This window comes from Peromyscus leucopus, chromosome 13, assembly GCF_004664715.2.
Source record: "Peromyscus leucopus breed LL Stock chromosome 13, UCI_PerLeu_2.1, whole genome shotgun sequence".
Classification (NCBI taxonomy): domain Eukaryota; kingdom Metazoa; phylum Chordata; class Mammalia; order Rodentia; family Cricetidae; genus Peromyscus; species Peromyscus leucopus.
This window is the reverse complement of record NC_051074.1, coordinates 41,724,878-41,741,078: the sequence shown is the minus strand read 5'-3', so window position 1 is coordinate 41,741,078 and position 16,201 is coordinate 41,724,878. Positions and strand designations below refer to the sequence as shown.

The 16,201-nt window shown below is 40.9% G+C and overlaps 1 protein-coding gene across 1 annotated transcript in view; it reads left to right on the top strand.

Annotated features, from left to right (window-relative positions):
• Positions 1–12,591, top strand: part of Vwc2l (von Willebrand factor C domain containing 2 like) — a 157,727-nt gene extending 145,136 nt beyond the window's left edge. Inside the window, exon 4 of the mRNA XM_028870036.2 lies at positions 8,804–12,591. Coding sequence (XP_028725869.1) covers positions 8,804–8,952 — 149 coding nt within the window. The 3' untranslated portion in view covers positions 8,953–12,591. The remainder of the gene's footprint in view (positions 1–8,803) is intronic.
• Positions 12,592–16,201: the final 3,610 nt, after the last annotated feature.

Below are 16,201 nucleotides of genomic sequence, written 5' to 3'. Positions count from 1 at the left end.
GTTCTTTGAAATAATGAAAAAACAATTGGACAATAAATAAGGACCTGACCTTGAGAACCTACCAGAGTTACTCAGATTGCAGCTCCAGTGGTAACAGTAAGCAGAATGATAAATAGCAATAAACTTTTCAACTTCACCATGTAACAAGTGCAGTCTTGGTGCTTTACAGATGAAAATTCGTTTGTCTCTTCAACACCTCTATGAAGTACGTTCTCTTATCTTATTATGATTCCCCTTCATATCTAAGGACATTCAGTTCACACAGCCAGTCGATGCCCAAATAGGATCGAGATGGGAGTTGTCTGGCTCCAGGGTCTTAATTCTCTGCTTTACCTATCTCTGAGTTTTGGCATTCTCAGATGTAAATTAGCTGGGACCGGAAGAATCTTGCCTAGGATAGCTGTGCGAAACGTGGTCGTGATTTGAAAGTCATTCACGGTTCTAATGTTTCAGTGTGGAAAATTTGACTAAGCAGATGGCCAGGCTGGCAAGTTAGAGCTAGCTAATGCTGAACATGAATGTTACCCCATGCCCAAAGCTGGCAGATTAGAACAAGAATGGCCACTTTTCTCTTCTGTGTCTTGACCATATTCTTCCTCTCTAGGCTTTGCCCCTTGCGTTTTACTTAATTGGAACACCAAGCTATAAATCTTATGTACTAAGGGGCCAGAAAACTCTCTGGAGTTCTTGGACTGGAATCCGTGTGGGAGTTTGGCAATATTGAATTTTCAAATAAAATGATTAACAGTCACCTTCAGGGCAGCCTCTGAGAAAATAATCCTTCTTGAATCTCGCCACCTTAATCTAAGGAAGCTTTTTGTTTTCAAGTTTAATCAAAAGAATTTGGAAGTAACATGGGGATTAGTGAGTGAAAGCAGGTGGAGAGAACCATCCCTCTGTCTATTCCAGGATTCTTGTTGGCAACTGTAATGCCATCCCTGTCCTCTGTCTATACCTAAAAAGGCCCCCGGGACATGTCATCAGGAAGGGCTAAGGCATTTCATTCCATTTTAACTGTGCTCATCTCTAATTGCTGGTTTTATTAGCAACATTTTTTTCCAAGATTCTAATAATTGAAAATAGGCCCACCTGATCAGAAAACCTATTTGCTTTTCCGGAGCACAATAAGTTCCTTTGGATTTGGTGAAGCAGAGAATTAAAATCAGAAGAAAGCACATAATCCAATCCAATTCAATTGTAAACTGAAGCCTACAAGCCTACTATTCACTGAAACAATGATTTAGATGATCTGAGAAATAAATATGGGATGTTTATGGCTTTACACAATAAGACTTGGCCTCATTTATGCGGCAGGAAGATCATTTACAACTAATTTCTAAAAGATACTGAGTGCCGATATTGAACTTTCAAATCAAGACTAGAGATTGGAACAATCGAAAGAGGACAATTAAATAGTATAAAGTTGTTTCCAGAGAGAGAATTTCCAAGGAAGCCATAGTACTTTATAATCATAAAGTGTAGACGAAGATGACCTGACCAGTCTGGCTTTCTAAAGAATATCTGTGTTGATAAGCAATAAAAATAGGACATCACCTTCTGGGACATGTCCATGCCACCCCAGCTGTCTTCTATGCTCATCAGTGAAGCCATGCTGCCTTTTCTGCCATCTGTGCTTCCTGGGATCAAATCTCACCCTTGGGAAGATGTTCTAGAAACTCTTTAAGGGGCCATTTCCCGGCCTCGCATGTGAATTTTATAGGTAGAACTCATCTTCCCAATCGTCTATTCTCAATTCACCCATTATTCTCTTTGCCTTCCCCCTCACCCCAGTGTCTTAAATACTTAAGTTGTTTACCTCTACTGCAACCTTATCATCCCAAGTGTTGACAAACCTTGGGAGAAATGAACAGTGGCTTTTGCTTTCCGGAAGATTGCTTTCTGAGACAGAGCAGGCAGAAATTGCTCTGGACTCCACATCTCAGTTTCTCATTAGCTGTGAGACTTTGGGAAAGTCGCCTGATATTTCTGTGGTTCTGTGTCTCACCTGAAAAGTAAGGAGAAGTAGTTCACTGCAAGAGAAACTAAGATAATGCATGAAGAGCTCTTAGGAAGTATTTAAAAGTCAAGGAGCAGTGTCACCTGCCTATAATGGCAGCACTCGGGAGGCTGAGGCATGAGGATCTGGGGTTTGAGGTCAACCTGCCCTATGCAAGTGTGACCTTGTCTGAAAATAAATAAATAAATAAATAAATAAATAAATAAATAAATAAATAAATAAATAATAAGAAAAGACCATTGGAGCAATGTTCACTGAATTGAGAAGTATCCTATGGTTCTGGATTTTAGTGGAGTTTTGTACAAGAGAAAGCTGTAGCATTTTAGCTGGCATTTTTAATGTCTGGGAACAAAGGAAGGATGCTTAGGATCCTGGCTGACCATTAGGATGAAGAAATGCCCTCTGAAATTCACCCTCATTGACAACCTATGCTTGGCTTAGTATCAGAACTGACTTGTCTCCTCCCTGTGAGTAGGGAAATCACTTACATAGGAAGAAACATTTCCATCTCCCAGAAAAGCTACAAAAGCCAGAGATTCATAGTCCAGCCCTTCTTATAGCTGGGGCGAGCACTTGATGGGGTCCTGCAGCTAGATATATCTGCCCCAGATTTCAGATGAAAAGCTAAGTAGCCCATCCTGGGAGGGCTGGTAGAATAGGAGGGTGTATGGCTGCTTCTAGCCACAGAATCCAGAGGCCCATGCTGGTGAAACTGATGGGCTCACTTGCTCTTTCTGTGTCCAAGGTGGGTCTTGACTGCTCCCTGTCTGTTACTTTTTATCTTTGCTCCAGTTGTCTTACCTCCAGCTTTGTTCTTTGCCTACTGCAGATGTTGTCCGGCTATCATTTCCTCCAGTAAGTGCATTTTCCTCTTAAATTATCCAAAGCTGGTTTTGTTGATACCAAACTGGCTCCTCCTGTGCCCTCCACAACACAGCATCTAGTTACCTTGCATATAGTTCTATGGCATCCCAAGACAATAGCCCTTCTGAAGTTTACTTCAGCTCTCCAGCTCTTTCCTTGTTCCCCCTCTAGATGAAATTGCACCATGGGGGGGGGAGTGTGTTTCCTTTGGGATTTTATTTTCTATGAGGGATAATCTAATCTGATCAATTCACTCTAGCCCGTATACTAACTGCTGAAAGTAATGTAAACATTAAGCCAGCATTTTTGGCTGGCATTTTTTAATGTCTTAGAACAAAGGAAGAGAGAATTCCTCCTTGGTCTTCACATATTGCCAAAGCCTGTAAGGTGACTAGACTTTTCAACAGCAGAAGCCCCACATCTGCCAAGATATGTCCTCTCTAGTCCATCGCAAGTCTCTGTAGACGAGTCACATTGTGACAGCAGTGAAATTTATAGCATTAGTGTCTTTATCTCAAGGTCACACACACACACACACACACACACACACACACACACACACACACACACACACACAAAGGGGAAGGAGAGGAGAGGTGCACAATCTTTAGCATGGCAAACAGCCCAGAATCTTGAGCCCTAACCTTGTAACATGCTAGTATATTTTTAACAACTGGCTGAGAAATGGAGATTGGAGAAGATGGAAATTAAACCCTGATTTGTAGCATTTTCTGACCTGATTAGCATTGTGTAAACACATCTACCATGTCCAGTTTCAAGCTACCAAAATCATGTTAGTAAGATCGTAACATTCTTGGATATTTCGTGACTTCTTCTTGTACTCCAGTGTCTGGTTGCTTTCCCAGCAGTTCCTCAATAACGTCTTGTGTGCTCCACTGGAACCCATTGGGCATTTCTGCTCTCCAAATGGACCCCACTCTATCCCTACTTTATTCGGTTCAGCACAAACCATCCTCTACTGGACCAAGTCGGGGTCTCTGTTACAACTCACAGCTGGCTGTGCTTTCCTTCAGAGGACTTAGGTTATATACTTGCCGCTTACTATCACTGTGTGCTGTTGAACATCGCAAGCTATGTGTGATCAGACTAGCTCTCAACTCCTTGTATCCCCATTGCTCCTAGTCAGTCTTTCGTAAGGGGAATTTGGGGGGTTATCAGAAAACTTTAGCGTCTGAGTAAGTCCTCCTGGTCCATATAACCACAGATGTGACAGGAATCCTTCTGTGTTCTGCTGGTTTTCTTAAAGTCTTGCATTATCAAAGCTAGAAGAAATCATTTTTTTTTCTGATCACAAGATATTCTACACATGTGTCTTGCGGTACCTTGGGGAAGTTGGGATGGGATGATGGGAGAACGTGTTGCCCAAAGATAGAGTTCCTGGCTTGCCTCAGTCATACCTCCAGAGAGCTACAACTTTCACAATTGCTCTCTCTCTTCCTTGTAAGATTTCTCTTGAATGGTTTTTGACTGTGAAAGAAATTTAAGCTAGTTTTTGTTTTATAGATATGCAAAATAAGTGCTCAAAGAAGTGTAGAATAGTAGGGGAGATCATTCACGTATCTCCTAGGGAAAATGTCTCCTCATTTCAACCTTCTCAGTTCCCCTGCTTTCCTCCCAGCTTCAAGTCTCAGCAAAGAATCCACTTTCCAATTATATCACATTTTCAAAGTGTTGAGCTCTTTCCGAAACTATACCGCATGGATCTCCCATTTGTATTTGGGTAACAAAGTGTTTGTCTAAGATCACATGCATAATAAATCACAGAGCCACACTTTGAACCAGGACTCTCCTCCTCCCAAACTATTTTCATGTCGTTTCTTTCCACTGTGCACAAAGCACCAGAGGAAGCTTCAATGCCACCTTGAGGAAAGCCCTGTGGTCCACACATCTTCTCCACAGAAGACTTCCTTTAGTTTTTAAACAAATTATGCTTTTAAAGAAACTATATAAATACACAACATAAGACCAGTGCATAAATAAGGATCTGAAGAAAAACCATCTTGCATCTTTCTGTCCATATCACATTTCCTACCTCAATATGCATCTGCAATGCTTTAACCTCCTAGACGTCTACATTTTCATCAGAAGCTCAGAATCGAGGACAAAAAAATGGCAGTGCACTTCTAGAATACTACTTCTTTTCCTGAGCAACTAGAAACCTCTTGTATGCCATGCAGATTTTAATTAATATCTCAGTGATAACACATTCCGGGCATGTAACCTCTGGCTACTCATTTTCAATGTCGTAAGAGGAAAAGCATGTGCCTTCTATAGGTTATTGAAAAAGCAGTATGAGACAGATTCTGGCATAGAGTAAGTGTTCAACAAATGATCACCACATGTTTCCACCTGTAAGTGAATATTTCTATACTATAGTTCTAGCCCTGCTACTCAAAAAAGGGCTTATCTACAGGTTTGGTAAGAATTTTGCCTCCGACAAACATAAAACTAGCTAGTTTATCCTATTTCGTTGAGCTAAATAAACTACACACTGAGTTCTTAATGTGTGCTAGACACAGCATCATCCCTAGGCTGTGAAAAATAACAGATACTCAGTTCTTACCTTCAAGGGGCTGAAAGTATAACCCATACCTAAGGTAAGAGCTTAGACATTTTAAATATCTCTAAGAGAGAAAATCTCAGCACACATTCAAATATCAGTTCTTTGAGATGAGAGAGAGAGAGTTATCTCCTCTGTCTCTTAATCTAGATTGTAGAACGAGTGTCCAGTTGGCCACCTTTCCTCTCTTAAGCCAACACTCTGTGAGAGTTATTGGGCTGCTCCTCTGTCTTCTCTTTCTGCATTAAATGATTCCAATCCTTCAACGTTCCCCCGGCGGCCTTATCTGCCAGCCTTCAGTTTAATCATTTCCACTGCTCCCCTCTGGAGTTTCTCCAAGTCCTCTACATTCCAGTGTGTTGCTTTGTCATTGAATCCAGACTTCTGAGTAATTTATCCCTTCATATAGGCAAAAAAGAAAAATGAAAGCAACCTCCAAATAGGAGGATAGTAGGTAGAAGCAAGGACGATTGCCCAAGTAAGGGACTCATAGAGAACATTCACAAGCTCAAAGAGAATTAGCACTTACTGTCACCAGCATTAGGGGGAGGGCTAACAGAACCAGAACAGTTTTTAAATAGTGTCAGCCATTCTACTCACAATTATCTAAATTGCTTTTAAGTATATGACTTTCAACAGCAAACTTGAGACTTGCTGCGGTTACATCTGAGATTATCAGAACAAGACCAATAAAACCTCTGAAGTATAAAAGTTAAGGAGATCAAACAAGAATGTAGGATTCTTAAAATGCCTCTGGCCATCAGGTAGGCAGCTGAGTGCATACTATGTCATTCAAGGCTTTGGCCAGTCTTGGCACATGCAAAAGATCTTTCATTTGTGTTCAATCCATCAACGTAATTAATATTTCTTGGGCTGAAAGTGGAGCAAATTCTCAGTGACTCTTAAGCAATGATAGATAGAGGTTAATCAAATGCATGCCGATCACAGCATGTTACCAACACAGCAACACAGGCAGCAAGAAGAAAATACAAAAACAGAGCTCTAGTAAAAATATCCCTTCCAGACATACACAACGACTTGCAGGGATTCTCTTTTCATAAACTCAACCTGCCTTCTTGTTATTATGCCAGTGAGTTTTTCCAGCATTCTGAGAGACAGCAGCACATCTGCAAGAGCATGCGCATGCACACACACACACACACACACACACACACACACACACACACACGAAAAAAAGTGAGGGGGAGAGAGAGAGAGAGAGAGAGAGAGAGAGAGAGAGAGAGAGAGAGAGAGAATATTATGTTTCTTCCATCACATTGCCAAATCCTCTAAAGAAGCTGTGAAAATTCCTACTAGTTAATAGTCTGCCCGTTGATTACATGTCTTTGTTTTCCAAACCATGATTTTAAAATGAAATGTTTTCTTTCCCCTTCTGGAAACCTAAAAAAAATACATGTTTAGAGTGAAAGTCTTGGTTGTGTGTGTATGTGATGGGCAGAGACCAAGCATTAATCTTCTGGGCTTTCTCCAAGCAGAGTGTTGGCCACGTCTAGTACTGTTTCTGAAGCTACTAGGGTCCCAACAAGACCTTGTCTGGCCTAAAACTGGTTGGACTGGCAGGTGTCTGTCCTAAGATAGCTCTGAGTAACAGGCATGAGGGAACAAGTTACACTATGGGACACCCTTCCTGCCAAGTTCTCCAAAGACCCCTCAGATCTAGGTTCAGAAGAAACTCCTGGTTTGGTATTGAATTGCCCCATAGAACTGTAGTTACACAAGTAATAAGGTCTATCAACTAATTCCTTAAACCCTCATATACATGCATTTAATATTGAGATTGTGAAATAATCAGCACTTGAATATGGCCAAGAACTTACCGTAGAATCAGAACAAAAAGCCTTGTGGACGCAGAAAGAAAATCATGAGATACTTAATTATCCCCAGAGTTGAGCTGATCCATCACCCTTGCTCTTGACAGTCCCCCATGTTCAGCCATGGAGTCTAGATGCTTGTAGCAGAGTGAAGGAAGGACATACAAACACAAATACTGTTGGAGTATACATGGTGAGAAGCTCTAAATGAAAGGGTATTAAAGTCATGGCATGCTAGTTGCTCCTTAACAAATATGCGTCATAACTCAGTAGTTATAATTTTTGCAAAAAGAAACCACCACTAATGAACTGGCACTACAAATAGCCTCTGATTTCATTTGTTTGGCAGTAGAGATAGTCTTATAAATTCTGAACAACTGTCGAGAAAGCAAAAGCAGGCCAAGGATAGTGACATGTTACCAGATTGCCATGTAGTTAGTGATTATGGAAAATAGCCAAAACCTATGGCTTAACAAATCATTACTGGACACAACCCAGCATTCCCTTTTTTATCCAAATGTGTTCTTCACAGACTTAGCACAAAATAACTCCTAAAAGCCAATAATTTGTACCATTCCTCTGAAATCCACCCTGCCTTGGGAAGCCATTTTTTAAAATACAGTTTCAACTTGGAAATATAACTACGTATAGTATTAACATCCCTATATGAGAAGGGCTAAAAAAAATGTGAGAGCAGTTCATTACACACACACACACACACACACACACACACACACACACACACACACATCCAGAGTAAACAGGAGTAGAGTGTATCTGACAGATATAGAACATATCTGCTAGATAGCTTTTTGGAATCTGAAAAATTAAAATAAAATTCCTGCTGACTTTCAAAAGCCAAACATTTGGGTCACTCCTTTACAAAAAAAAAAAAGGAAAAAATAGCCAGCAGATTAAAGGAACTCCATTTATAAAAATCAAATGAACCTCTAACAAAGCTTGTTTGGGGACATGAATAAATCATCCATCCATGAATTATTCATTGTTATCAAGAAACAAGCTGGGGATTCCAGGAACCAGGCAGGATCTGGGGAGTGAGCAAGTTCATCGTCTCACACCCTCCACTAGAAGGCCATGGGTAGTGTCATGTGAGGCCGACCGTGCCAATCCTCCATTCATGGGACACTGTGCCAACTTTACACCCAGAGGACAAAGAAAATAAAGTTTAATCCACAATGGACTCAGTAAACAGACAATAAACAAGGTCTCCCCCACCCCATCTGTCTCTGTCTCTCTGTCTCTCACACTCTCGCTCTGTCTCTCTCACTTTGATACACATAGGAAATATGAGATGTATGCTAAAGATCATGGAGTTGGAAGCTTGAATCTGAAGAGGTTGACAAGAAAACTCCTTGATGACAAGCTGTTGGCCCAGTCTGACCTTTTCATTCACGGTTTGGGGTGGGCTTGTTCTTGGGGAAGAACAGGAGAGGGTGGAGAGGAGGCTTCCAGATTGAATGCACTAACCAATGCATGTGTGTGTTCCAGGTCCCAACTGCTTTGCAGGAACTACAATAATTCCAGCTGGCATTGAAGTGAAAGTGGACGACTGTAACATCTGTCACTGTCACAACGGGGACTGGTGGAAACCCGCTCAGTGCTCAAAGCGCGAATGCCAAGGCAAGCAGACTGTGTAGGGCAAATTCCCGAACGGTGACAAGTTCTAGGAAGGGATGCTATGGCTTCTACACTGCACATGTCTAACACTCAACCACATGAGCAAACAAATTCCTGCCAGCTACAACAGGGTCACCAGCAAAACCTTCTGGGGTTGACAAAAGTGATTATTTTACGAAGAGGAAATTTCTCTCTCTTTCTCTTGCTATATAAAATATACACAGCATATGGCTATCTAAACCACTTTTGTAATTACCAATGCTTGATGGTGACTTGACGACCGAGAATTCTGGGACAAGAAAGAAAGAAAACAACCTTGGGCAGGCTCCCTCCCAGGTGATGTCTCTGACCTGCCAATCCATGTCCCTTGATTTACTCCATTTTTACTCTGTTGGCGCGTACTACACTTTTCTGTATTTTCTACCTTTGGAATCTAAAGGGGTCAGATTTGATTGCACAGTAAAGTTTTGTGTTGTATCAGAAGTGATTGAGAAAGAAACTTTAGAGGGAAATATCCTTCCAGAGGGGGATGGTGGAAGAGGGTCCAAGCCGCAGCTCTCTTGGGGCGGCTATTGTGTCTGTAGGCTAAGAAACAGAGTAGTAAACTGGGTCCTCTATACACCAACGTGAGGAACAACTAGTTTGTCCAGTATGTTGGGGCTCACTATCGATTCTTACAAACCACACATTTCATCCACAAAACTTTGAAACTGCCAATCGGAAACAAGTAGATGAAGAACCCAAAGAGACAGGTATTTAAAACTGTAGCATTTAGTCACCAGACATCTCCATGATGCCAGCTTTGAGTTTGGTTTATAATTAAACACACCACAAAGCCCACCTTGTCACCAGGCAATAGAAATACCAGAACCAGGGTGAGGAGCCCCACTGTGAGTCAATCTTTCTAAACCCTTCTAACTCTCAAGTTCCAATTTGGCTGGAAGTCAGTCCTATACACAGCAGTTTTTATGGTTTGGGACTGTGTTTACCATGTTCCAGTAACAACCACTCAGCCCTAAATCTAAAATCCAGATTCAGGACACTTTCCACCTTAAGTGCTGATGTAAAATAAAGATTAGGGTAGAGTGACTCTTGCACAATATAATTTCATTAGTTGAACATTTTTAATGTATATATTAGATACTGAACTATTAAAATGAACCTTTGAAGAGTCTCAAGGTTGCCCTGGTAATGCTGCTAGTATAATAACAGAAAAAAATAATAAAAGAAATACACAGGGTATCTGATGCCATCGGCAGTTAACTGCAAAATTCACAGTTCTGAGACCACATGACCCAGTTGCTTAGTCCACTATCTGTCCTCACACCCCTGGTGTAGATCTGATAGGGAAATTTCAAAGTTTTCTTCATCTCCAGTTGTCTTTCTTTTTCCTGTTTTCTGCTCCCAAACACAGTCTGGGTTTCGTGTGGCTTCCGTGGAGGAACACATCACGCAGAAGGACATCTCAACCTCAGTCTACCATTTAGGGCCAGGCTAGTAGGAGCTATGCTTCACACTCTTAGGATGCTAAGTGACATTCCTGGATTTCATCCGCCAGGACCAGGAACATCCACCTAGTTATATCAACCAAATGTCCTCAGACGTTGCCAAAAGTCCTCAAGGGGTGTGGGTAGGGAACAAAATTTTACCTGGCTGAGAAGCTGTGTCCTTCAGCTGTATCATTTCTGCCACTTGACATGCCGGGCAGCTCTGACTGCACACACATGGCTTTGTTGAGCCCCTGAGCCCTTTGGATCACACACAACCAGTAACCCCAGGGTCAGTCTCCTCCCTACCAAGTGATGCTTCTAAGACCCACTCTCGGGACACCAGTTTCCTTAGTCTCCTAAATTACTTTTCTCACTTAAAGTTGTCAGCCTCTCCTCCCCAGAAGCACCACCTGTCATCAAGAAAAAGTTGTCATTTCCAAAATGAATGTGCCGACGAGCCAGACCTGACACTTTTACACACACTAGGCTTGTGTTATGGTACAAATAACCATCCTGGTGCCATCCGAGGAAGAACATCCAGCCGCCTTTCTTTAGAACACCAATTTGTTGCAAGGTTGGTGCCTTTCAGTTGCCACTATGGATACATCATAGAGACAGCCATGAATCTTTCATGAGCAATTCTGCATGATTTATGCCTGCACTCAAAAGCAAAAGGCACCGCACACTTCAGCCTGTGTCTAGACAAAGTTGTACTCTACAGCTCTCTTTGCCCTGAGGTTACCTATTGACAGTCCCCCAAATCCACATTCTTGAAAGGAAATAATAATGATGGTTATTATTATTATTATTATAAATGACAGGAATAAGATCTAAAACTAAAAACAAATCAATGATAGAGCCATGTAGCATAGACCCTTATCTGTTATTAAGGAGTTAGTATGCCCTTGTTAGAAACAAAGAATGTGTAACTTGGAAGCCAAGGTATAGAAATTTTGCATAAAAGTCTGAGCCCACTGATCCTCACAGCCAGGACTCGGTGGGATAGAGTGTAACATCCATCAAAACTCTCTTCAGAGAGTTTGCCGCTGGCAGCCGTTCAATGGCCTCTATTACAAACTTGAGAAGGAGATTTTCATCACTGTTCATGTCGGGTTGGGCCTGGTTTCTTTTGTCTGTTTAGTATATTGTTTTGTTTTTGTTTTTTTTTTCCATTCCACTACAATTCCTTTAATACTCCCAATCACCGATGCTTTCCCCCTTTTAGGGACAGACAAACCTATACTGTGACAGAATTTCTCATAAACCGATACCCATTTAACAACTTCCTTCTAGCCAGGTCACTGGGCTCTTCTTTCCAAACCTCTGAATGTCAGAGTTCTTCTCGTCTCATCGTTTTGTTGTTGTGGTTGTTATTTCTTTTGAAGGCTTTGATTACAGCCACACAGTCACCTCTGTGTTATCCTTTCTCTTCTGCCTTTGGGTCTCGGCTTTAAATTCAGCTATGTTTAAATAAGGGATCAGCATCCAGTTTATCAGCTGATGCCTGTTAAACTGATGCAGTTTCTAAAATCTCTGAAAAATGGTGTGCCTGAAAACTAGTGAGAGAGAGAGAGGAAAAAAAAAACACTAAATAATAAACTGTAAAAAAAAAGGGGGATTCTAGCAACAATATTTGATGTGTAAAAGAATATATTATTAAAAAATTATTTTGTTAAATATAAAGTGTGTTAACCAGTGACCATTGTTTGTGGTATATTTTCCTGCCCACGTTTCTCTTTTCTCCACTCCTTCTTATTCAATGATGAAGTCACAGTGGCTTCTGTCACCCAACAGCACACACCCCATTACAGCTGTAGCCAAATAGAATTAAGCTTTAACTCTAGTATTTGCCTGAGTGCATTTTCATTTTTCAAAATAGGAGGCAAGGCTGACTTGGGGGAAGGGGAGGCATCACCGAAAAAGGCTCAAATAAACTACAAGTGGGAGTGTTTGAAATGGCAGGGTCAAAAACCCTTCCTTCCTCCACACCCATGCTCAGCACTGCAGTGTGTGAATGTTCGGACATGTCAAGAACAGTGCGAGCCTCAAAGACCGCAGCATTATGTCCAGTCTCCATACCACAGCTACAAAGAAGGAATCCTGCCTGTGTTCTAACTCCTGAGAAAATAAGAATATAAAGAGGCGAATCTAACATCATGAGATGAGAAATTTTTGTTTGTTTGTTTTTTGTTTTTTGTTTTTTTTGGGACAGGGTTTCTCTGTGTAGCTTTGCGCCTTTCCTGGAACTCAATTTGGAGACCAGGCTGGCCTTGAACTCACAGAGATCTGCCTGCTCTGCCTCCCGAGTGCTGGGATTAAAGGTGTGCGCCGCCGCCGCCGCCGCCGCCGCCGCCGCCGCCGTCGCCGCCGCCGCCGCCGCCGCCGCCGCCACCACCGCCCGGCAAGATGAGAAATTTATTATGAAAATTTCCAAATAGTCAGAAAAAATAGCATGAGTGTCCTTTGCCTCCTCATTGTCCTAATCCAGAGGTTACTAAGATTTTGCAAAATAGTTTACCTACTATTTTCTATCCATAGTATCAAGCATGTATCCATTCATCTCTGAAATGAAATAATCATCAGTCTTTTTTTTTTTTAAAAAAAAAAAAGGTAGTATTTTCTTACAAAACTGTGTTGTTATACTAACAAACTTAGCAAAATTAGTAACCTTATGACTGTCCAGTATCCAGTCCGTATTCGGAACTCTTAGATTTTTTTTTAAATATGAGAAGTAAGTTTGTTTATATATCCAAAATGGCCTTATATTTGCTTGGTGTGCCTCTTAAACCTAAAATATAGATTCTGACCTTGCCAACCTTATCTTAAAACTCTGACAAGACTCCTGGATTTGTTGCTATTTGACAATTTTTACTGAGAATATTATTCTCTTCAAGCCCATGTTTGACCTCAACCTCACCCACTGACTTACAATAAACAACAAGGAGCCAGGCCCAGAGCACGCACCACAGCTGGTGACTGGTTCTGAGACTACATGCCTTCGTCTTTTTTGTACACAAAGTCTACTTGGGGAGTAAAAATGAACTCTTATTGTCATGCTCCTTGAGCCAAACCCATGGCCTAATACAAAGTTATGTCAACAATATTTTATAATGGCCATGAGTTTCTGCATTACTAGAGAATAAAAAAAAAATATATCCACTAGGAAAACAGCATGGCGTACCTAAGCACATAAAAACACATCTGTATCACGCCAACATTCTCATAAAACAAAATTAGACTTTCTTGCATTTAAATTCCCATACATTCCATTTTCTACTCCCTATGCCCTCAAAGTTTCATAGGGCCAATACCTGAGAAACATGGGAGAGAACTATAAACCAAGGCACAGACCTAATTAGTTGATGGTATTTGAAGTTCTATGCTGAGAATAGTACTTTTCTACAGAAAAGTATTTTCATGATTTTGAAAGGCATAGTGTTATCTCTGAGTCACCAAACTCCCCTGGGTTTTCTGACCACACTTTTTTATATGAATGGGATTAACGCCCAAACTGTCCTGTCTGGTATAAACACCCTAATGTCCCTAATCAATCTTATGCACTAAGAAGGCAGACTATTCATTAGAAAAAAGTTAAATCATCTCAGCGGGTAAAGTATTTGCTCCCCACACAGGAAACCTGAGTTCAGATCCCCATCACCCAGGTCAAAAAGCTGGGCACAGCAGTCCTATTGATAGGGAAGTGAAAACAGGGGGATCTCTGGGGCTTCTGGTCTGAGTCGTCTCACCTGATGGTAAACAGCTTCAATAAAAAAGGGGGGGCAACAACAAGGAAGACACCTGAAGTCGACTTACAGTCTCAACCTGCACATGGACCTGAACACGGTGTGTGCACACACAAACATACATGCACACACCCCTCCTCACACAGCGAATCCCTGAGAATTTCTACCAGTGGATTTTATGGGTTCAATTTATTTTTCTATTTACAAATATTTTCAGGGGCGGCCATGACATGACTTTCGTTTTGACTTTTCAAAATGTTGACCTCATCGTTCTTTCCATTCCAAATGCTAAATACTTCCCATATTCCCATTACAAGTGGGTTTTTGAGTAAGCTTATTTTCAAACAGCTACACTGCTACAATTAATTTTAAGTTGAAAAGTTTTCCAATAAAAGACAAGTTTCTTCAAATAAATAATCACATATGGTAACATGAATGGGAGGAACTGGAATATAAAACTCAGCTACCATTACTTGAGTTTCTTAGTTTGGCAGACACTGTGTTGGCTGCCATACATAAGACAATGACTTGCATTTATTGGTTTGAGAATCCTCACAGCTATAATGCAATTATCACCATTTTGAAGACTATAACATAGAGGCCAGAGGACATTTTGGTTTTCCTAGGCTTACATGCCTATGCAGAACTATCTTCATATAGAGTTGAAAGAACTGGATAGAAGAATAACATAAAGTAGTTTAAATTAAAACCTAGAAGGTCCAAATGCAGATCAGTCGCCATTATTAGGACTGGAGGAGTTAGAAAAGAGGTAGATGAAATGATTCTGGATTTGAATATGGTACCTTATGTATGATTTGGGTATTTGTTTAGAGAAATAGTATTATAAAACAGAAAACAATGAATGGTATACTTTGAAAGTGCCAAGCAATCAGATTTGATTTGAGTATGAGGCTACAGAGGCAGGCATACACTAAGAGATGCATCTGGGAAGAAAACCCAATTGTCAAGACCTGGAAACCCATACTAAGAAAATTGGACTTGCTTTTTATTGACATTGTGGAGTAATTATAATAAAACCAGAAGGTGTCATGGCCATATTCATATCTTATCTTAAACAACTGTGACAGCAGATTGAAGAATGAGATGGAGACCAGCGAGAGGTGGGGACACCAATGGAAGACAGTTACAAAGGCCCAGGGAAGAAAGAACGAGAATCTGATACAGTAGGAGTGAGACCCAAACACAGCAGCTGGTACAGTAGCTCTTCATGGAGGATCAAATGGGAAGTCTAGAATGGAAGCAGTCACATTGCTGTCTCATGGGATTACAAGGATGCTGTGACCAATGGCAACAATCAATGATGTGGAAACTACACTCTACTTGCAGTGGCACCTGATCTCACGTCAGGACACTGTGCCAAAGTTGCTAGCAACAAGTTAGATCTTCAGCATCAACTACATATATATCTGTCTCCCCGGCACCACACCTGTTCACCAACATACCTGACTTGAGTAATTGCAACTTGGATAGCCAAACTTCACCACTGATCAGATGGGTTTTTTTTTTAACATAATAACCTTGAGAAGAAATTCTATGTTTGGAAGGTAAGAAGAAAACAATTATTTTGCTAGTTTTTCACAAACGTTAATCTCAGACTAAAATTTATCTGCATACTTCGAGACAAAAGTACCTGTGGGCCTCTAGCATTTGTCTCCACACATGCTCCTCTAGAATACAAAAGATTGGCTCTTTGTTTCCCACATTGTTGTTCAGCAGGATTCCTGAAATTAAAAAAAAAAAAAAAAAGAAAGAAAGAAAGAAAAGAAAAGAAAGAAAAAGAGTTTGGTAAATACCCATTGTGGCCATCTGCTTTTGTTTTTCCATGGAACCTATCAGGGTAAATGGGTTGTTAGGTCCCAAGAAGACCTTTTAATGTGAGGTCTCCAAGATGCCTAACTTCCTACATGCACACAGGTGCACATACACACACCAGCATCATCACCACCACCACCACCACACACACCATACACACACATACATACATACATATATGCTTCTTGTTGTGATGGTTGTTG